This window comes from Centropristis striata, chromosome 18 (genome assembly GCF_030273125.1).
Source record: "Centropristis striata isolate RG_2023a ecotype Rhode Island chromosome 18, C.striata_1.0, whole genome shotgun sequence".
Classification (NCBI taxonomy): domain Eukaryota; kingdom Metazoa; phylum Chordata; class Actinopteri; order Perciformes; family Serranidae; genus Centropristis; species Centropristis striata.
Window position 1 is genome coordinate 25792199 of NC_081534.1, and position 17869 is coordinate 25810067.

Sequence of the window (17869 nt, forward strand, 5' to 3'; positions counted from 1 at the left end):
TTGAAAATGCATCAACATCAGTGAGAGAGTTTTTGCACCTGTGGGAGAGTTTGCTGGAGTTTCTCTGTGTGGCTTGTTTGAAATTCTGGGGATGAACTGAGAGATGAAAGATCCACATCGGCCATCTTTTTACTCAGAACCTGATAAAAAAAGACACATAGAGACAGCAGCTCAGACATGGAACATTCAAAAATTCATATTTTGCTGCTGATTGTTATTTACCCATCCATTAATTATTTTTTGACTGACCTGTAGTTTCTGCCTGTTTGCCTTTAGTGGCACTGAGGCAACATCCAGTGGCTGCTTCAGGAGCAAGCTGGCCTCCTGGGTCAGTGAATGCACCATTTGAAGACATGGGGGAACAACACCGGACTCTGATGGTACTTCCTAAGAAAGACACATTTCATGAAACCTTTACTAACGTCTGTATGTCCGAAATTATTCTTTTGTGTCAAGTTATCTAGTCACTTTCAAAATCAATCAATCAATCAAACTTTATTTATATAGCGCTTTTCATACATATAAATGCAACTCAAAGTGCTTTACAAAAAAATAAAGTAATATGTCTTGATCTTTACATTTTGAGATTAAGTCTGTGAACATTATGCACATTTAAAATCCTTTCAATTCATATTACACTAACTATATCTTCATGTACAGTCTGTGCAAGCGTGGAAAGAACCGAGAGATATCTACAGTGCATACTTACAAACATTGTCCTCTTCACACACTCAGCCCACTGCATGTTGATCTTGCTCAGCTGCTCTGTCAGAGCAAGACTGGTTGAAGATTCTGTCACTTCAATGAGCAAGTTCCCCGCCTCGTTTAACTTAGCCTGACATGACGTCCACTCACTCATGTCCTACAAGCCAAAAAGTAAAAACATAATAAGCGGATAATGCAGCTTTCAAACTCTGTACTTCATAGTGAGAGTGCTGAGGGGAATCTTTGAGTTATTCATTGACAGAATTCCAGATAAGAGATCACCTGCGTCCCTGCAGCGGGAGACTGGGCGTGTGTCTGTATCTGCTGTGCCAGCCATGTCTGTAGAGAAGTGAGGCACTTGTTGTAAGTGTCCCACGCAGACACCACTCTCTCCATCGTCCCTCTCACGGCCGTCACAGCCTGAGTGACCACTTCAGCTTCACTTTCTGCTTCTTTGACTTGACGAGTAACAAGCTGGGAATCTTCACCTGGGGAGTGAAGAGTGCAGGGAGGTTAAATCTGTCATTTACAGAATTCACAACAAAGATTAAGCTATGATTTTGAGCTCATACCTAGTGCTGCCTTGCTGGTGTAAGCATTCATCTTCTCCTTCAGGTTTTTGAGAGCGTCGATCAGAATTAAAATCAGGCCTTGGCGCTCCACAGTTTCCTACATAACAAAACAACATTTGCTGTTTTTTTTCAAGACTCATAAATGATCCGATGACTCACTGGATTTTAAAAAATACAGCTTTTTTAAACTAAATGTCAAGAATATTACATTTTTCCTGACTCCTATTTTTTTTTTTTTGTTGGAAGCATCAAGATGAAACTTTATTGACCCTCAGAGAGTGAATTCACATTAAAGCAGTAAAAGAACAGTCGGAGGAGGAAACAGATAAAGAGACATTTAAAAAAATAAATAGAGCAAAATCATTCACAAACAATATGTTATAAACATTACAATGCTTTGGACATTGAGTTGGGAAAAACAGTAGTTTACTCAACTCTACTCAATTACCAACTCACTGAATCCTGGTTTTATTGTATGCTTATTCTCATTAGTATGTTTCTGAAACTGGACATTTTAAGTCCTGCTCTTTCAGTTACGTACATGCCAGTCCTGCAGAAGCAGAAGAACTGTCTCTTGGGAACTGTAGGGAGCTTTCCAGGCCTGATACTTAGAACTGATGCGGCCCAGAAGATCCAGCACAGTGTGACGGGATTCCTGATATTCCAACTTGATCCCTTGATACTTGGCTGTGACTCGGATATGGGTCAAACTGTTTGCAAATAAAGAAGGTGTTAATGCATTATTTCCTTGTTTTTTATTAGAGAGAGATAATTATAATAGAAGAGATGTATTTAATAGTTATTCAAAACAACCATATGGGGATATTTATTCAGTAATTATAGAAGTTGAGTACTTATGTGATGTACCGTCTTTTTATCTCCTCAAACTTTTCAAGGGGCACTACTTCATTCCCAGAGTCATCCATGTTGTGGTAGGAATCAATGATATTGACATGGTGGCTCATCTCCTTAATTAAAGTCTGAAAGCAAAAAGGAAGCAAGAATATAAGAAATTTTATGTCATAATTTTTAAGATTGGGATGCACCTATATATATATATATATATGCACCTATATATATATATATATATATATATATATATATATATATATATATATATATATATATATATATATATATATATATATATATAGGTGCATCTCAATAAATTTTAATATCATAGAAAAGTTTATTTATGTCAGTAATTCAATTCAAAAAGTGGAAATAACAAAAATGAATCATCACAAAATTAAAACTTTCATGTCTTATTTTATTTAATTTCTTCTAATTATAATGATTATGGCTTACATTTAATGAAGACCTAAAATTCAGTGTTCCAAAAAAATAGAATATTACAAAACACCAATTTTAAAAAGTATGTTTAATATGGAAATGTTGGCCTCTGAAAAGTATGTCCATCTATATGACTCAATACTTGGTTGGGGCTATTTGACTTGAACTACTGGAAATGGACTTTTCCATCATATTACAATGTATTGAGATGCACCTGTGGTTAGTGTGTTCTGTCTGTTCATATATACACGATGTTGGACCTGTTCTTGTCCCATAATAGTTGGTTCCTTAACCTTTTGCATGTCTTGTTGAGCTCTCGCCTCTTTTGCAGCATCTGCATGATCTTTCCCTTTTCCTCCCTCTTCCATTAGAGCTGCTTCTGCACGCTGCAGCCACGCCACGACTGAGTCCAGAGGAGGAGGAAGGCTTGAGTCCAGGTCTGCTTTGCATCTCTGCAGCTGGAGAATGACACACATACACAACCTGGTATTAACACAAAACCTGGTCACTGTAATGATGTCTAAGGAGTGCTCAGTAAGCATTTCTCATCCATCTTGAGAGAGATAAAGGAAGTGAAACAGCAGCAGCCATTTCCAGACTAAAGGTGTAGGAGAAAACACCAAAACATGTAAGTAAACACAGCAAAAGAAGCAATGAAGGAGAGTTAATTTCCTCACCTCCTTTTCCAGTTGATCCCATGCTGTCCTGAGTTCACACTGCTCCTGGTTCAGCTCAGGGCAGCGTCTAATGGCAGCGAGGAGGGTCATCACTGGCCTCCTTTGCTCATTGAAGGAGCCGGAGAGGTTCTGAAACACCTGATGACCCAAACACAATAACAGCTTCTAATCACTGTACAACGAAACAAAACAAAACACACCAATAACTGTTTTCCAATGTGTGTTCTTCTTTCTTTGTGCTCTTCTCTTACATGATACTTCTCTGCAAATCTTGAATTCTCTGAAGCCGTCCAAGCCTCGGACAGTTCCTGGTAGGTTTGCTGCAGCCAGCAGGTCACCTCTTGTGCTCGTTCACTTGGAGAGACCTGCATTTTTAAAATTGAAACTAACTCAGTAACTACACTTTTGTATTGAGAACAATTTTAGACCTAACTATGTTTGAGCTCTGAAGCAACATTTCCACTGGCTCTACTCAACTCGACTCACTCTTTTTTGGCTTTTCAGAAGCAAAATCTATAGCTAGTACCTGGTACTTTTTTTTACTACCACCTCAGTTAAGGTTCTAAGTGAGCTGAACTAATACCAGAAGGTGGAGTTCAAACACTGCAGATAACTGGTTGACCTGCAGGTCTGATGGTCTGCAGGGATATCCTGCACCAAACTGTGATTTTTAAATAGCCAAACTGCAACCACAATGTGTAAGGCGTACTCTATGTTGTACACTTTGATGAAGTGCATGCAGTAGAAGAGTTTGTGGAGAGGAGTCGTAGCATGCACTAGAAACACAGCATATGAGAGTAATGACCAGTGATAACAGCAAGAAAAAAACATTTTTCAAATATAGAGACAGCCTCTGCAGAAATAGACATGCATCTTATATACAGCAGAAGTTTTTGTCAAGAAGATACCAAGAAGATGGTATACCTGACGTAATGGTGAGACGGCAATTGCTGGTGTGAAGTGAGCAGGCAGGTTCACAGGTGAGAGAGAAAAGGGCTGGACCAGAGGAAACAGCTACACCCCAAAACCAGAAGAGAACAGGGAAAATAATGAACACCCCTCAGTTTCATGCAGGAGATTGTAGGTTCAAGCTCAGAAGAGGAAAGGATAGAGAGTCTTTAGAAAGAGTAAAGGTCAAATTGACACTAATTAAAAGAAGTGGTTTGATTTCCTACCTGCAGATGGTCATCAGGTGCCGGCATGTCATTGGAGTACTGCAGAAACTGGGCCACATATGTCATGATGGACTTCTCTTCAGGGTCTTTAACATCAACATCTGAAGAGCAGGTAAACACAAATAATGGCTTTATTATTGTTCAGTGTGTCAGGAACTCAACTGGCATTCAATTTGTTATGCTACTTGTTATTTGGAATTATGTGAAACACTGTTTAGATCTACTCAACAATACTACTTAGTAACACTTAAGCACCCTGGGGCTCCAGCAGGCGGGGGATGTGGAGCTCCCTCTCTGCCAGGTGGAACGCCTCCTCCAGGTTCTCCTCGTTGCTTCTGGACTGGACCAGTGAGAGATCCACCAGCTGCGGTCTGAGAGAACACAGGATGGCCAAGAAGGCCTCTCCACTTCTCCAGCTCGACTTAAAGTTCTTCACACTGATGGAGCAACCGACCCTGGAGAGACAAAGACAGATGGACAACATAAACAAAAATAAAAATAATGAGACATTAAAGAAGACCAGAATGCATGAGATACCACACTGTAAAAAAAGATAAACAATAGCCAGTCAATAAGATTGAGGCAACAGATTGCACGCAATATTCTGAATTAAATCTAACTAAGTTACAAATTGAGTTAATAACAACTTTACAGGAAGTGCCTGTCAATTAAAAACGGACTAAATGTATTGTGTTGGATTCATTCAAAATTCTCTTGATTTAGAATTACATACACATAAAGATTATATTTAATGTGATCAGAATAAGTAGATTCTATCCCAAACAGTTTTATATTAAAGTTACTTAAACAACTGCCTCAAAATCAAGAATGCATTTATATTTAATACATTTTATCAAATATATTAAATAAAATGAAATGACTACAGAATAATTGATTACAGTGCAAAGAGGGTCTGAGCCGGTCTGTCTTGCAGCAAGAGCTTATTCAACAGTTTTACATACCTTTGAACTGTGGGATGATAGAGGATAATTGAGGAATGCAAATACAAGGAAAACATGCAAAAGCTATGCAGCAAGGTGTACGACTAGCTGTTATTCCTTCCGTGAGCAGCCACTATGATGCACATAAAACTTATGCACAATCTAAATTAAACACCAGTGTCCTATCTTTGCTTCAAGTATTCAAATATATCAACGGATGACTCACTTTTTGCATTGGTCCCTGACCCACATGAGCAGAGCCTTCTTGGCTGATACACGGAAGCGTCTGTGGAGAGGCGAGGTCCGGCCTGCAGGGACTGGACTAGCTGGGACCGGGCTGCCAGACCAGGAGTCCAGACTGGCCAGGGAGTCGAGGGAGGAATGACAAGAACTGTAGGAGAGCGTGCTGGCCAGCTCCTCGATCTGAAACAGAGATGGTGAAACAATATGTTGGACATCAAATTGGAAGTAAAATGGTTCATTTGACCACATCTTTTAGTGAGTATTTTCACACAAGATGCTGTTGCTTTATTTTTTTCTTCTCCTCCTGCTTCCTTCTTTACAATAGCAGTAGCAGGTAAATGTGTGTTAGCATTAGTTCACTCACATGACAGTGGAGGATGATGGTCCATATGAGTCCAAGGATGATGGAGGGACGTCCATCTATGATATCTGGGATGTTTATGTTCACCAATTTGATCTACAACAACCAACAACTTAGAGCAAATATTCATAAAATGCACTGCAAATTAATTTGCCATGTATTTTTTTTGTGTGAAAACTTACAGATTTTTTCTTGAGAAAGTTCAGTGCAGTCTCAATGTTAGCCCTCTGCTGGAAAACCCCTCGACCCCTTTGTCTTTTCTGTGGAGAAAAATAACAACACATTTTTCTTGCTGTTTTTACCTTTTACCTTCTCAGTACTTATCTATTGAATAATAATGATATCAGAAGCACATTATAGTAGCTCACCATAGGTTGACTACTCATCACCTCCAACAGGTCCAGCAGCTGTGACCCATCCCTGAGGTCAGAGAAGAGGTCTGACACAAACGAGGGAGGGCATCTCTGTAACAGTGCACACAATCAAGTCTTATAAATACATTAAATCAAAGGTAAAATATGATCCGTTATGTGTAGCCTGAAGTTGTATGTATGCATCAAGATCAATTTATAATTCACCAACATTTATTTGGGACCTTGAAAAATCTCACAACAAGTTAGACATGTGCTGTGCATAAACAGCCCTGGGTTACTGGGTCATGTTTGGTGGGGAATCTGCTGCATCATTTCAACAAAACAGGAAATTGATCAGCCTTTTCTCCTGTCATGTGGTAAAAAAAAGTAAAAGGCTGACAGTAGAAAATATTAAGTGCAACAAATAGCAAATTAGTTTATGGGAAATGTGATCTACTGTTTGAGGAAACTAGAAAATACTAAGGATCAACATTTTAATGTTACACATAGCCACTTTTCTGTCTTTAATCCAAAACTTGCTGCCATAAAGTGTTTCTGATTTAAATGTTTCTGGGTCAAAGTTTTAGGTGATGTCACAGCAGCTAACATTGTCCTCGAGGACAATGGACAATAAGGAAGTGTCTCCTGTTGGGGGTTGTCAGTGGACTCAGACTGGTGTAACAGATGGCAGGTTATGAAGCAGTGATTTTAGAGTGCAGTCATTTGGATATGAGGTTATGAAGAGTTGCCAGGGTTCAGATTACGTGCTGTTCTGCTTCACTGAAACACTATTTATACTCCAGGCGAGTGTTACAAGCAGCTCAAGGTCTCTTTCCAACTAGATCCTCAGTGAGCTGCTTCACTGCACCTGACTGTCTGAACAATGAGTCAGCATGTCTACAGACTGCTTCGTATCAGTTACAGCCCCACCACAGCATGATGTCATGTCATTATAGAGTGAAAAATCTGTTAAACTCTGTGCAAATCATAAATCAGCACTTTTTGCTGACATTTTGCTTGCAACATTTCGAAAATAAGAGGGAGTTTTTTTCTTAGGAAATATAGAAGACAAAATATCTCAAAGTTTAAAAGAACCTTAAATGAAAATGAAACCCCAAAAAGTTGAGTATTTAAAATATTAACAGAAGTGGTTAGTAGAGCTATTACTTTCATACATGTGAGCTGTTATGCTGCAATCCTGGAGTCTTGGTTAACGTATTCCCATCAATCCCATTCTGCATCATTACTCCAGCCAATCTCCAAAATATAAATCCTATTTTAAAGCTGAATGTCAACCTTTATGTGCGGTAGGTTGTTGTTGAATCATATAAATCAGCTCTTCAATACCAGCTACAGTAAAAATACTGTAAAACCATCCAGGAGCTTAGTATGATATATGTATGATATTTTTTAAATCAAAATCAATTGTGAAAAGTTTCTTGGTTTCTTCAACAAAGCAAAAAAAGCTTGTGTTGATATTTCAACGTACCTTAGAGAGTTGAGCATTTATCCAGTTGGTAAATGTTCTTTTCTGGATCTGCTCATGCTCCACTGTCGAGGAAACAGACAAAAATGTTTCAATCTATACATGCTTAGAACAAATTGCATTTACATGGAAACTATGACGATTTTCAACCGGCTCTGTATCAACTCTAAACCAGTTGAAAAATGTCCTTTAAATTAATCTCTGGCATCAGTTATAAATCACTGGATACTAAAACCCTCACTGAAACATAAGAAAGATTTCTGAATGAAAACTGTGATTTTTGAGGATTTTGGAAGCTGATCTGATGATGGAAGTAGCAAGTAGCTGCTCACACTAATTAATTAGTAATTGCATCAGTGAATAAGCTTAAATATAACACACTTTACTGGAAAAATGCTTTATGATGAACACTTGTTTTTCCCATAAAGGGAATACTAATACAGCCCAGAAGAAAAAAGTTTCATTCATTCACAATTGAAGCATTTCATCTAAAACTGTTGTTTTTCTAATTCTGTGAACTCTCATTTCAACACCAGCTAGACTGAAAACACCAACTAATGCACACAAATGCACAAAACTTTTAAATGCATTATAATATATTATACAGAGCAACCTGTAAAAGCCCATAATTATCCAGAAATATCATAAGAGCAGTTAGTTAGCTCCAAACAAAATTTCGTTGTCTTGTACAATTCCATTGTCTTGTACAATGACAATAAAGTTCTATTCTATTCTAGAACCGTGATCTCAGCAGGTTTATAAGCTACTCACCGATATCGGAGTATTGACGGACTTTTCGACCCTCCATACTTATGACTAATAGTGAATAAATCCATCTATAATGAGTGGAGATTTGACTTTAACCTACAAATAACTGCCGTCTCCTACATTGCATGGCCCAGAGTGGAGGGCTTCCTCTCTAGGCTAAAGTAAGGCTGGGATCTGGCTACAAGATGGGATGGCTTCCAAGACAGTGACAGACATAGATACTGAGGCTCACACACACACAGCAAATATACATAGAGACACTCACAGTGATAATGAAGTCACAGACGGACATATGCACACACACAGTGAGGGGATCTTGGGCATATATGGTTCTTGAGAAGTACTTGGCCAGATCTTAAGCTTCTGTTGCCAAAACATGAACATTTTACTGTATATGACATTATAGGATTGCTTTATTACAGTGAGGAAGCGGTTTGGGAAATTGTCTGTTTGCCCACTTTTAGCTTGAAGAGCATACTGACAGGGTGAGTGGAGCCATTGATCACCATCATTTTAGTGTCCACTGTGTAATTAGTGTCAAAAATCGACTCAGCAGTTTTTTACAGCTTGAATTCAAATTGTTCTGAGTCTCTTTTCCTGCAGAATACACATGGCTATGATTACAGACCAGCTGTTAAAACTACAGTCTGCAGTAAATAAAGGAACTTGATGTTTTGTCATAAAAGCACATAATCACTTTCAGATTTATGAACACACACTTGCAAATATCAGATTTGTCTGTGAATCTTACTCTGTGAGGCTGCTGTTTGTTTAAGAGCGTGCCAAGGCAGGAACCTCCTGAGTGTTTTAATCACTCGACCCCACCCAGGTCACCTGACATGCCCGGTACAAACAGCAGTAAGACGCTTCATTACATTAATAATAATAAAATCCTGCTTCAGGCCACTGTTAGACGGCGTCAGTCAAACATGTTCTCTCAGGTCAAATTACAGTCAGATCTTTACACGTGTTTATAACAAACATAATGTGAAGTGTATTCAGTGTTGTAATAGTCGAGTTATCAACTTTTTGATGCCAGTTTGGCTTAAACTAAAGCACTTTTATTCCCTGATGTTGGGAACTGATGAAGCTACAGCTGTATTTAACTTTTTTGACTAGCCATCACTACAGATACTGTACTAGTTCTGCTGCCTGAAGTAACAAGAACAATGTGCTCGGTCATCAGGCTTGATGTAACACGTTGTGATTAAAGACCAGTTTGACCAGGAAATTAAATGTTTCATCGAATTAATGATGGAGTCACATGCAAGCGTATTGTTGTGGGCCAAACACACATCTCAAGTTTTTTCAGTTTCAGCATGAACCACAAAATCATTCATTGACTTCTTTCTACCATACTGCTAATAATACAATTGACAGAGACTGGTAAAACTTAAAAAGGAGAGTTGATGATATATTATGTCTGTGCATTAGAGTGCAAGCTATGATTCCTCTCAAATTCAACACTGGAAAAAGAGAAAGAAGCTGCAAAATTGTCCACAAAAACAGAATTTTGTAAACTGGGATGTCACAGGTGCCCTCTTCTGTGTGCGATAGAGGACACAGCTGCTAACAAGCTCACAGAAAAGTCCTAAGATGTCTAAGATGTAATCTTGAAATATAAATTCTCAGTGCAAGTGTTGTATCTACAGGATGCTGGGCACACTGGTAAAACTCTACCACCTCCACTTTCATCAAACAGTTATCTTTTTTGCTCCATTTTAGGGACTTCTTTAGTTCATAAAATCACAGCACATATCATATTTCACATCACAGTGATGCAAGATACATTGAAATAGAATCTCCTCAACACTGTTCGAAGCTTGGCCGCTGCTGTGATTCTCCACTCACATGTCACAACATGTATAAAAGTTACAGGAATAGACTGACCTTGGAGGAGCATGTGCACGTTGTCGATGTCCAATGGGATGCCTCCATCGTCTTCCTCTGCTCCACCTGAAGCCATGAAGCCTCCAAACACAGCAGGAGATCAACCTCAGGAGGGACCAGGAGAAATGGATTAGTAAACCATCCACTCAGAAGAAATCCAGAAAGGAAATGAATGCTAAACTGCAGTGTCAGTGTGTTTCTTCCAAAACATTTAAGTTAGCCGCCTCCACTGCCTCATTAGTCAACGCAACCATCCACGCCCTGACATTACCACACACACACACACACACACACACACACACAAATACAAGTACACACATGCAAACACTCAAACAAAGAGCTCACAGAGGAGGAATAACTGTGCTGCAAAGAAAGAGCCAGAACCACACTGCTCTAATGTAGATTATATAAAAACAGATTGCCTGGTCACAGATCTTCAACATACCTGTAGCAGGGCTGTAGTCGCTGAAGATTACAAGTACATGCTGCATTACAATGAAGTGTGAACCGTGTGTATGAAAAGTCCCCAGCTGTGTCCTTTCATATTGGCCCAACTCTGCCTAGTTGAGTCCCTTCAAATAGGACTTGGCTTTAGGTGCTCAGAAATGAAACAAGGTGCCTGCTGCCTACTGGAGCATGTGGACAAACAGGAGTGGAAAGTCCCGCCCACACTCCCTGCAGGCGCAAATCACTCCTGCAGGCTGTCATACAAACTTATTATCCTTTGGCAAAAAAAGAGTAATCATACGCTCACAGATCCCTGAGCGGATAGGCTGAAAGGTTTCCAGTAGATCCTTGTCTCTGTCGTTTCAGGAAACAAAAAGAAAAGTCTCTACTCATTTCTTCCTTGTCTTGTTTGCTTGTGAGCTGGTGTTATAATGTAACATTTGAGAAACAAGGACACTGGGAATGACTTTTGGTTTGATGCATTAATATGAAACTGTTTCAGTTTCCTTTTGAGGGTCATTCAATTTACAATTCTGCTTTCACTATCTCAGTCAGTTCCATATTGAGTCATAGTGATCTCTTTAGGAGTTTCCATTCACCTGCAGAGAAAAAGGGTGCACCAACAGTGGAACATGTGACACAATGCCGTCTTTACCCTTGACAGCAGTGCCAGTGTTTTATTTGTTGTTTCACTATGGTGAGCAGACAGAGCTGGTGGAGCGTCTGTGTGCCACATAGCAGCTGCACCCGCACCTCAAATTCCCACCTCTGTCCCTGGCAGTGCAGAACAGGATATTAGATTGAACTGATCATCAGGAAAGTCCAGAACAATGTAACATGAGTTACCAGAAATCATGAACCCATTACTCAAGATAATCCACAGATCTTGTTGTAAGCAGTTTCATGGAGGAACTGTTTTCTTTCTGGTGTAGTTTGTACATGAAACTACGCAAAACAAGGTCTGTGGGTCTATCTTGAGTAACAGGGTCATGATTTCTGGAAAAAGATTGTTGTTGAGGTTTTTAAATTGTATTTGTGGCGCTTTGAGCACAACAAATAAAATGCCATATAGTTGCATTATATTTGAGAGAAGAAAGACATCTTCAAAATCACCAACATTTAGCAACTCAGACCAAAATAAGCAAGTGATAAATACCACTACAGGTAGGAGAAAAATATGTTTTTGATTTGGGGTACTGTCGCCTTATGAGTTATTGTTCACCTACAGGCATGGAGTCAATCTGCAACTAAATGTCAAACAAGATGAAACACAGAAACTCAGCGCAGCCTTAACTGGTATTTCTGGGGACCATATCAGTTGTTTTTTTTTAACATACTGTTGGCTTTTGGTCATTAGAATGAATCTTGACTTTTCTTATCATCATCTTTTTTTGACAGGACTTTGATTCCATTGTCAGAAGTGTATAAAAGTTCCAGTGACATACTGTAATAGCTGTTATGTCAAATTCAAATTAAATTCAAAATTCAAAATCAATCAATTTTTTGGTCCATAAAGGTTTTGTGTAACCGATGATCTGGTATTTCAAAATCAAATGTCATTCTGAGTTTTAACTATAATTAATGCGTTTAAGTAAATTAAAAAATTATACTAAACACTAACTTTTAAAAGTGGTTGCAAGGCTGGTAACCACCATTAGCTTTTGGCTACAAAGACAAAGACTGATAATTTGGATGCCATTTTTAGTCACCTTATATTTTGAGTAATTCAGAAATTATGCCTTCAGCTTAAAAATAAAAATGTGACAGAAAGTTGGCTTGTGTTTTATCTGATATTTTACAGAGTTGTAATCATAATTTGAATGTGTCTACCTTCCCTACCCAGTACACAACATACCAGTAGTGCAGCTGTTGTCATGTTCTCTACAGACCTCTCAGTAATATTTAAATATCACAATGCAATGAAGTTAAAAATATATGTGTTTTTGGTGAATGTTTTGCTGTTTGCTGTGCATATTAATATGTTGAAAAGTGATTACGACTGATGGAAACCAAAGGCAAAAATTGGCTGTCAATTTCTCAAAAGTATTCATATTTTTTTCTTATTGTATCAATTCATTCTGAATTAGTGAATATGAAAATAACAGTGGATTCATAATTGTGTGGTGTTCTGCAGCACATACAGTCATGGGAAAAAATATTAGACCACCCTTATTTTTTCTCTTTGATAATGATTTTGATTATTATCAAGAAAACCGTGGAAAATGGCTTGATATCAGCTCTTAAATTAAACTCTTTTCAGCTATTTTTGTTGTTATCATTATATTTGTCCAAACAAATGTACCTTTAGTTGTACCAGACATTAAAATGAACAAGAAATTGAAGAAAACAATGGTCTACTAATTTTTGCCACGGCTGACCATTATATGTGTTTAACATTTATGGTGAAGTCCTCAAGGTGGAGCCAACAGATAACTTGACAGGTATGAAAAACGTTAACGTGTACCTCCATGTGGTGGCGCTGCGTACCACAATGCGCAGAAGAAGACGACACAGTTGAGAGTAGAAGAAGACTTCCTCCACGACTTTGACGTTTAGCAGCAGTCTGTCCTGACCTTCTCGCAGCAGCGTGACAAACTGAAAGGTAAGGCAACAGTATACATTTATTTACCAAACTTACTATCGTCACAAAATAAAAACTGCTGTTGCATCACACCAGCAAGTAAAAATGAAGCTATCATCTGTATTTGCTGTAGTTTTGTGTGCTACTTTACAGGTGCACTCAGCTAGCTTCATGCTAAAGCTAGTTAGCCTTCTTTCAGGTTCTACAACAGGGAAGATGCTAACATGCTAGTCAGGAGCTATTCATTCACTGAAGTAGCTGGCTAACCAACCTTAAAAGCAAGCAATAGAAATCAACTGAATGTCTATATGGCTTGTATACATCCCCTCCCTTAGTGTAACAGACTCGCATTCATGTAATGCTAACGCTGACTAACTTACCGTTAAAGGTAGGAGGATATTTTGCTAATGCTAACTAGTTTTTAGCATTAGCCAACGTATCTTAATCTTAAGTAAATATACATCACTGGACACGTCAATGACAAAACGATGTCTCTTGTCCCTCTAACGGTCATAATTGGAGAATTGGCAAGGTGCAATATTACCTCTTTTTATTAGTATTACGTAGGTGGCCAAAGTCAAGAGGTAACATTAGGCCTGACACAGCTGAGGGTCACGGTGGCATTCAATCAACCAAGGAAATGTTGACAACATCTCTGACTTAAGCAGCCACTTTCTATTGCTCCAGTCACCATTAGTGCAGCCCGATTGATTAAACTGTGCTTGAAGTATGCACTCTTATAAATAACTTAAATTCCAAACAGAGTTCTTGCAGATAAGCTTAAGAGCAATACATTTGTAAACTTGTAAATTAACCCTCTGGAGTCACCAAAAGCTCCAAATCATGACTTCTTCATCACATCCAGACTAGAAAACAAAGCAGCGTGGAGCCCTACTGTAAATGTACCTCTAAAGTTCTGGTTGTAAACTCCGTGAGGCCAGTTTCAGTTTGATGATTATATAACAAGTAAAACTGGAGACAAGGTCAAATATATTTTGTATAAAATGATAGAACTGGACGTAACCCTCTTATGTTATATTTGCAACCTTTGTTCACATTTGCAACATTAAAAATTCTTTATCAAGCATGATGTTGTTTTGAAAGTAAAAAAAGATTCAAAATCACATTTTATGTTGGACTAAAGGACTAAAAAAATACACAAAATGACCAAAAAAAGACACAAAAATAAGAAGATTACTGTATTAATCCCACAATGGGGAAATTCAACCTCTGCATTTACCCCATCCTTTTTTTTTTCACACACAAGTGAACACACCATGCAAGGAGCAGTGGGCAGCACATTAGTGCGCCCGGGGAGCTGTGCAGCGGGGTTTGGTGCCTTGCTCAAGGGCACTTCAGTCCTAGACATGTCAGTACCAGGAGTACCGGCGACTCTCCAGTTACAAGCCCGATTCCTAAACTCTAGGCCGCGGACTGCCTTACAAAAAAGACACAAAATGACTAAAGACAAAATGAGAAGACAGAATGACAAAAAAAACACAAAGGAGACAAAATTAGTTACGAATACATGAAAAGGATTTTTTTTTCTCCTCAGTATAGACAAAGCGTGCCACTGAAGGCCCAGGTATTCTGATATTCTAGTCATTCCGGCACTGAAATAAACCATTTTAATTGTTATTGTCATTTGAGGTTGTGCAACTAACTAACTAACTGTGTGAGTACATTAGCCCTTTTTTTGAGACTTTGCTGTTGCTTCCTCTAACAGATGGCTGGAAACGCAATATCAGCTTGGTGGGTCCAAATGAGACCTTACGCCAAGGCATACAAGGAGGTATGGCTGGGCCTTGGCATCATGACATTTCTGTACTACAAAGTTTCTTACGGAGGTGAGTTTTACTACTGGTTTGTGCAGTATGTTGATATATGTTGTATTACAGAATATGACATCTGCTTCTAAATTTGGTATCACAGATTTGAATTTTAAGTGGTTTGACTAGATTGAGATGAAAAAGGAATAAGTCTTTGCACCTCTTTATGCAATTGTTTGTTCTTTTCTTTCTTTGTGAAATAAGTTTGTCTCTCAAAGTGCAAAATAAATGTATATTCTAGCAGTTGCAGCTGTAGTTTGACAGATTTTAAATGCAGTGTGGTTTGGGCTAATGTGACTCATTTAACGTCTGCTTCTTTCTATTCCAGGCAACAAGGCTGTGAAGGACAGTAAGTAGCCAAACATTTTATTTTTTTTGTACTATAGAGTTAAGGTTGGGCAATGATTATTCAGACTGTGAGACAATGTAAATTTGGTGGTGGTGGTCCTTTTTTTTCTGTCAGGATCTGTGAGCGAATCATGTAAGATGTTGTGCAACTACAGATCATTTACTCTAGATGTCACTGACAGATGGCTAATCTCTTTTTCATTGTTTTGTGTCATTAAACAAGTCATTTTTGTCTTCTCTTTTTTTGCAGAGCCTGCACATTAAGTTTTCCACCATGTCGACCACCCCTCACCATCCTGTGAAATAATGCCCCAACTATTAGTCCACCTTCATATTTGAATTTTTGTTTATATGGAACGAATAAAGTTGCTTTCCAAAACTTAAATCCTGTCGTTTCGTTTTTCGTTTACTGTGACTATAACGTGATGCCACATGATTTTCATTAGCGCAGCAATGACTATAGAGAGAAAACTATGAACAAAATAATGTTGTAAGCAAGGTATGATAATTATCATTAAGTCCTTTTCTGAGTAACAGTGTGCAGGTTCTGATGTATCCACAGAAAATGTATACATGTTAGAATGTTTTGTGTTATTTCCACATGGCTGGTACATATTTTACTACTGCCTTAACAGGGATGTTAAGCTCTGCATTATACTTTTTAAAACTACATCAGCAAATATTAGTTCACATTTGGGTCTTTTTGAGTTAAACAGCATGTTGTCCTACTCAGTGGTCAAGATCCAATATTTGGGGTTGGAGTAAAATAACAATCCATTCTGTAAAAGTTATTAAAGCTCTTTGGTTCAGTCTACATTACATTTTTCTTTTAGTGTTCCTCATATCCGGTTGTGGAACAATAAGTGAGCTATTAATAGCCAATGAATCACCGTTTGGGTTCACCTTTCAACTAACTGAGCAGGCAGAATACACCACAACACTACTATATTTGGTGTGGAGTGGGTGTGGTTAGTTCATTCTGAGAAGCCAGACCACTAATTCAAGCGAATATTTGCGATGGCATGAGCCCACTTGATAACGGTGATAACCTGCATCCGCCCACTCAACCCTATTACTGTTAGAATGGATATTTTGACTGGTAATCTATAGAAGAATGATTTAACATCAGTTATATAATTCTGTTGAACTGTTCACCCTTACTGTAACATCACAACTGGTTTGTTGGCAAATATCGATCGCAAATGAATCAGTTTCTGTTTACAGTTTGGTTCATTGAACTGAGAGTGAGTTGCCTGGGGCAAGAAGTTTAATGCTGAGTGAAGAGGTGGATAAACAGATTCCACTTCCGCAACAACACTACTGTGTGTGTGCTAGTGATTGGACTGATATGAGCAGTGCCAATGCTTCCGATACACTTGCACAATTGGTGTATAGAAGATGGCATTAACAAAGCAATTGTTCGTTGCCAATTCTATTATCTAAACTTAAAACCATATATCTGTAGCATCCAAATGTGTTGATGTGACTAATAAAAATATATATAATAAGATAAAAATCCACCTTAAATCAGGCTTAAAAAATATGATCACACATAACTTCCAAAACTAGAAAAATACAACTATGTCTATTTATGATCTCATAAATTCAGTAGTTTTTTTGTGGAGCAACTCTCTTGAGACTAAGATGAATCAATTTATGATACTAGTACAGTGTGTAGGCGTTCATAAATTAGTTCTACAGTAATGCATCATTAAATAAAAGTCTGGTCTTAGTGTCTGGGGGAGCTGCCATGGTTGCCAAGGCTTAAATACACAAAGTACATCAAGTAAAAAGTAAATAAAAGTACTTATTGCACACAGAATGGCCCGATTAAGTATGGATGGTCTTAAAGGGATTGTAACATTATTCATGCAAAAACATTAACCTGTAGTCACATTTTAATGTTATAGTTGACCAATTTTAAACGAATGCATACTGATAGCAGACCCTTCTTGGTACCCATGTTTGGGGTGAAAAAAAGCTGCAAAAGGGCCCTATTACATGCCACCATGGTAGAGAAAACTTATAGGGTGCCCTCCAGTGGAGAAAATGTAGTGAAGTAGCCTATAGGGTGCCCTTCCAGTGAAGAAAACATGACGAAGTGCCCAATTGGGTGCTTTTCCTATGTAATATGACGTTGTGAAGTGCCTGTAAATGGATAAAACAAGACAAAGTGGCCTCTAGGGTGCCCTCTCAGTGC

The 17869-nt window shown here is 38.4% G+C and overlaps 2 protein-coding genes across 2 annotated transcripts in view; one reads left to right on the forward strand and one right to left on the reverse strand.

Moving 5' to 3' along the window:
- LOC131990719 (nesprin-1) overlaps positions 1-10540 on the reverse strand; it is a 109610-nt gene extending 99070 nt beyond the window's left edge. Inside the window, exons 1-19 of the mRNA XM_059355834.1 lie at positions 10465-10540; positions 7810-7871; positions 6336-6431; positions 6150-6227; positions 5971-6063; positions 5590-5786; positions 4678-4877; positions 4423-4523; positions 4172-4261; positions 3499-3612; positions 3248-3385; positions 2864-3028; positions 2145-2257; positions 1819-1987; positions 1278-1374; positions 988-1193; positions 710-862; positions 250-387; positions 39-140 (exon numbers count right to left, since the gene is read on the reverse strand). Of these exons, the coding sequence (XP_059211817.1) occupies positions 39-140; positions 250-387; positions 710-862; positions 988-1193; positions 1278-1374; positions 1819-1987; positions 2145-2257; positions 2864-3028; positions 3248-3385; positions 3499-3612; positions 4172-4261; positions 4423-4523; positions 4678-4877; positions 5590-5786; positions 5971-6063; positions 6150-6227; positions 6336-6431; positions 7810-7871; positions 10465-10540 (2388 nt within the window). The remainder of the gene's footprint in view (positions 1-38; positions 141-249; positions 388-709; positions 863-987; positions 1194-1277; positions 1375-1818; positions 1988-2144; positions 2258-2863; positions 3029-3247; positions 3386-3498; positions 3613-4171; positions 4262-4422; positions 4524-4677; positions 4878-5589; positions 5787-5970; positions 6064-6149; positions 6228-6335; positions 6432-7809; positions 7872-10464) is intronic.
- Positions 10541-13411: 2871 nt separating this feature from the next.
- On the forward strand, positions 13412-16054 carry atp5mj (ATP synthase membrane subunit j). Its single transcript, XM_059356574.1, has 4 exons — positions 13412-13513; positions 15219-15339; positions 15650-15670; positions 15920-16054. Exons 2-4 carry the CDS (start codon positions 15219-15221, stop codon positions 15931-15933), a joined length of 156 nt encoding a protein of 51 aa, XP_059212557.1. The 5' UTR covers positions 13412-13513; the 3' UTR covers positions 15934-16054.
- Positions 16055-17869: the final 1815 nt, after the last annotated feature.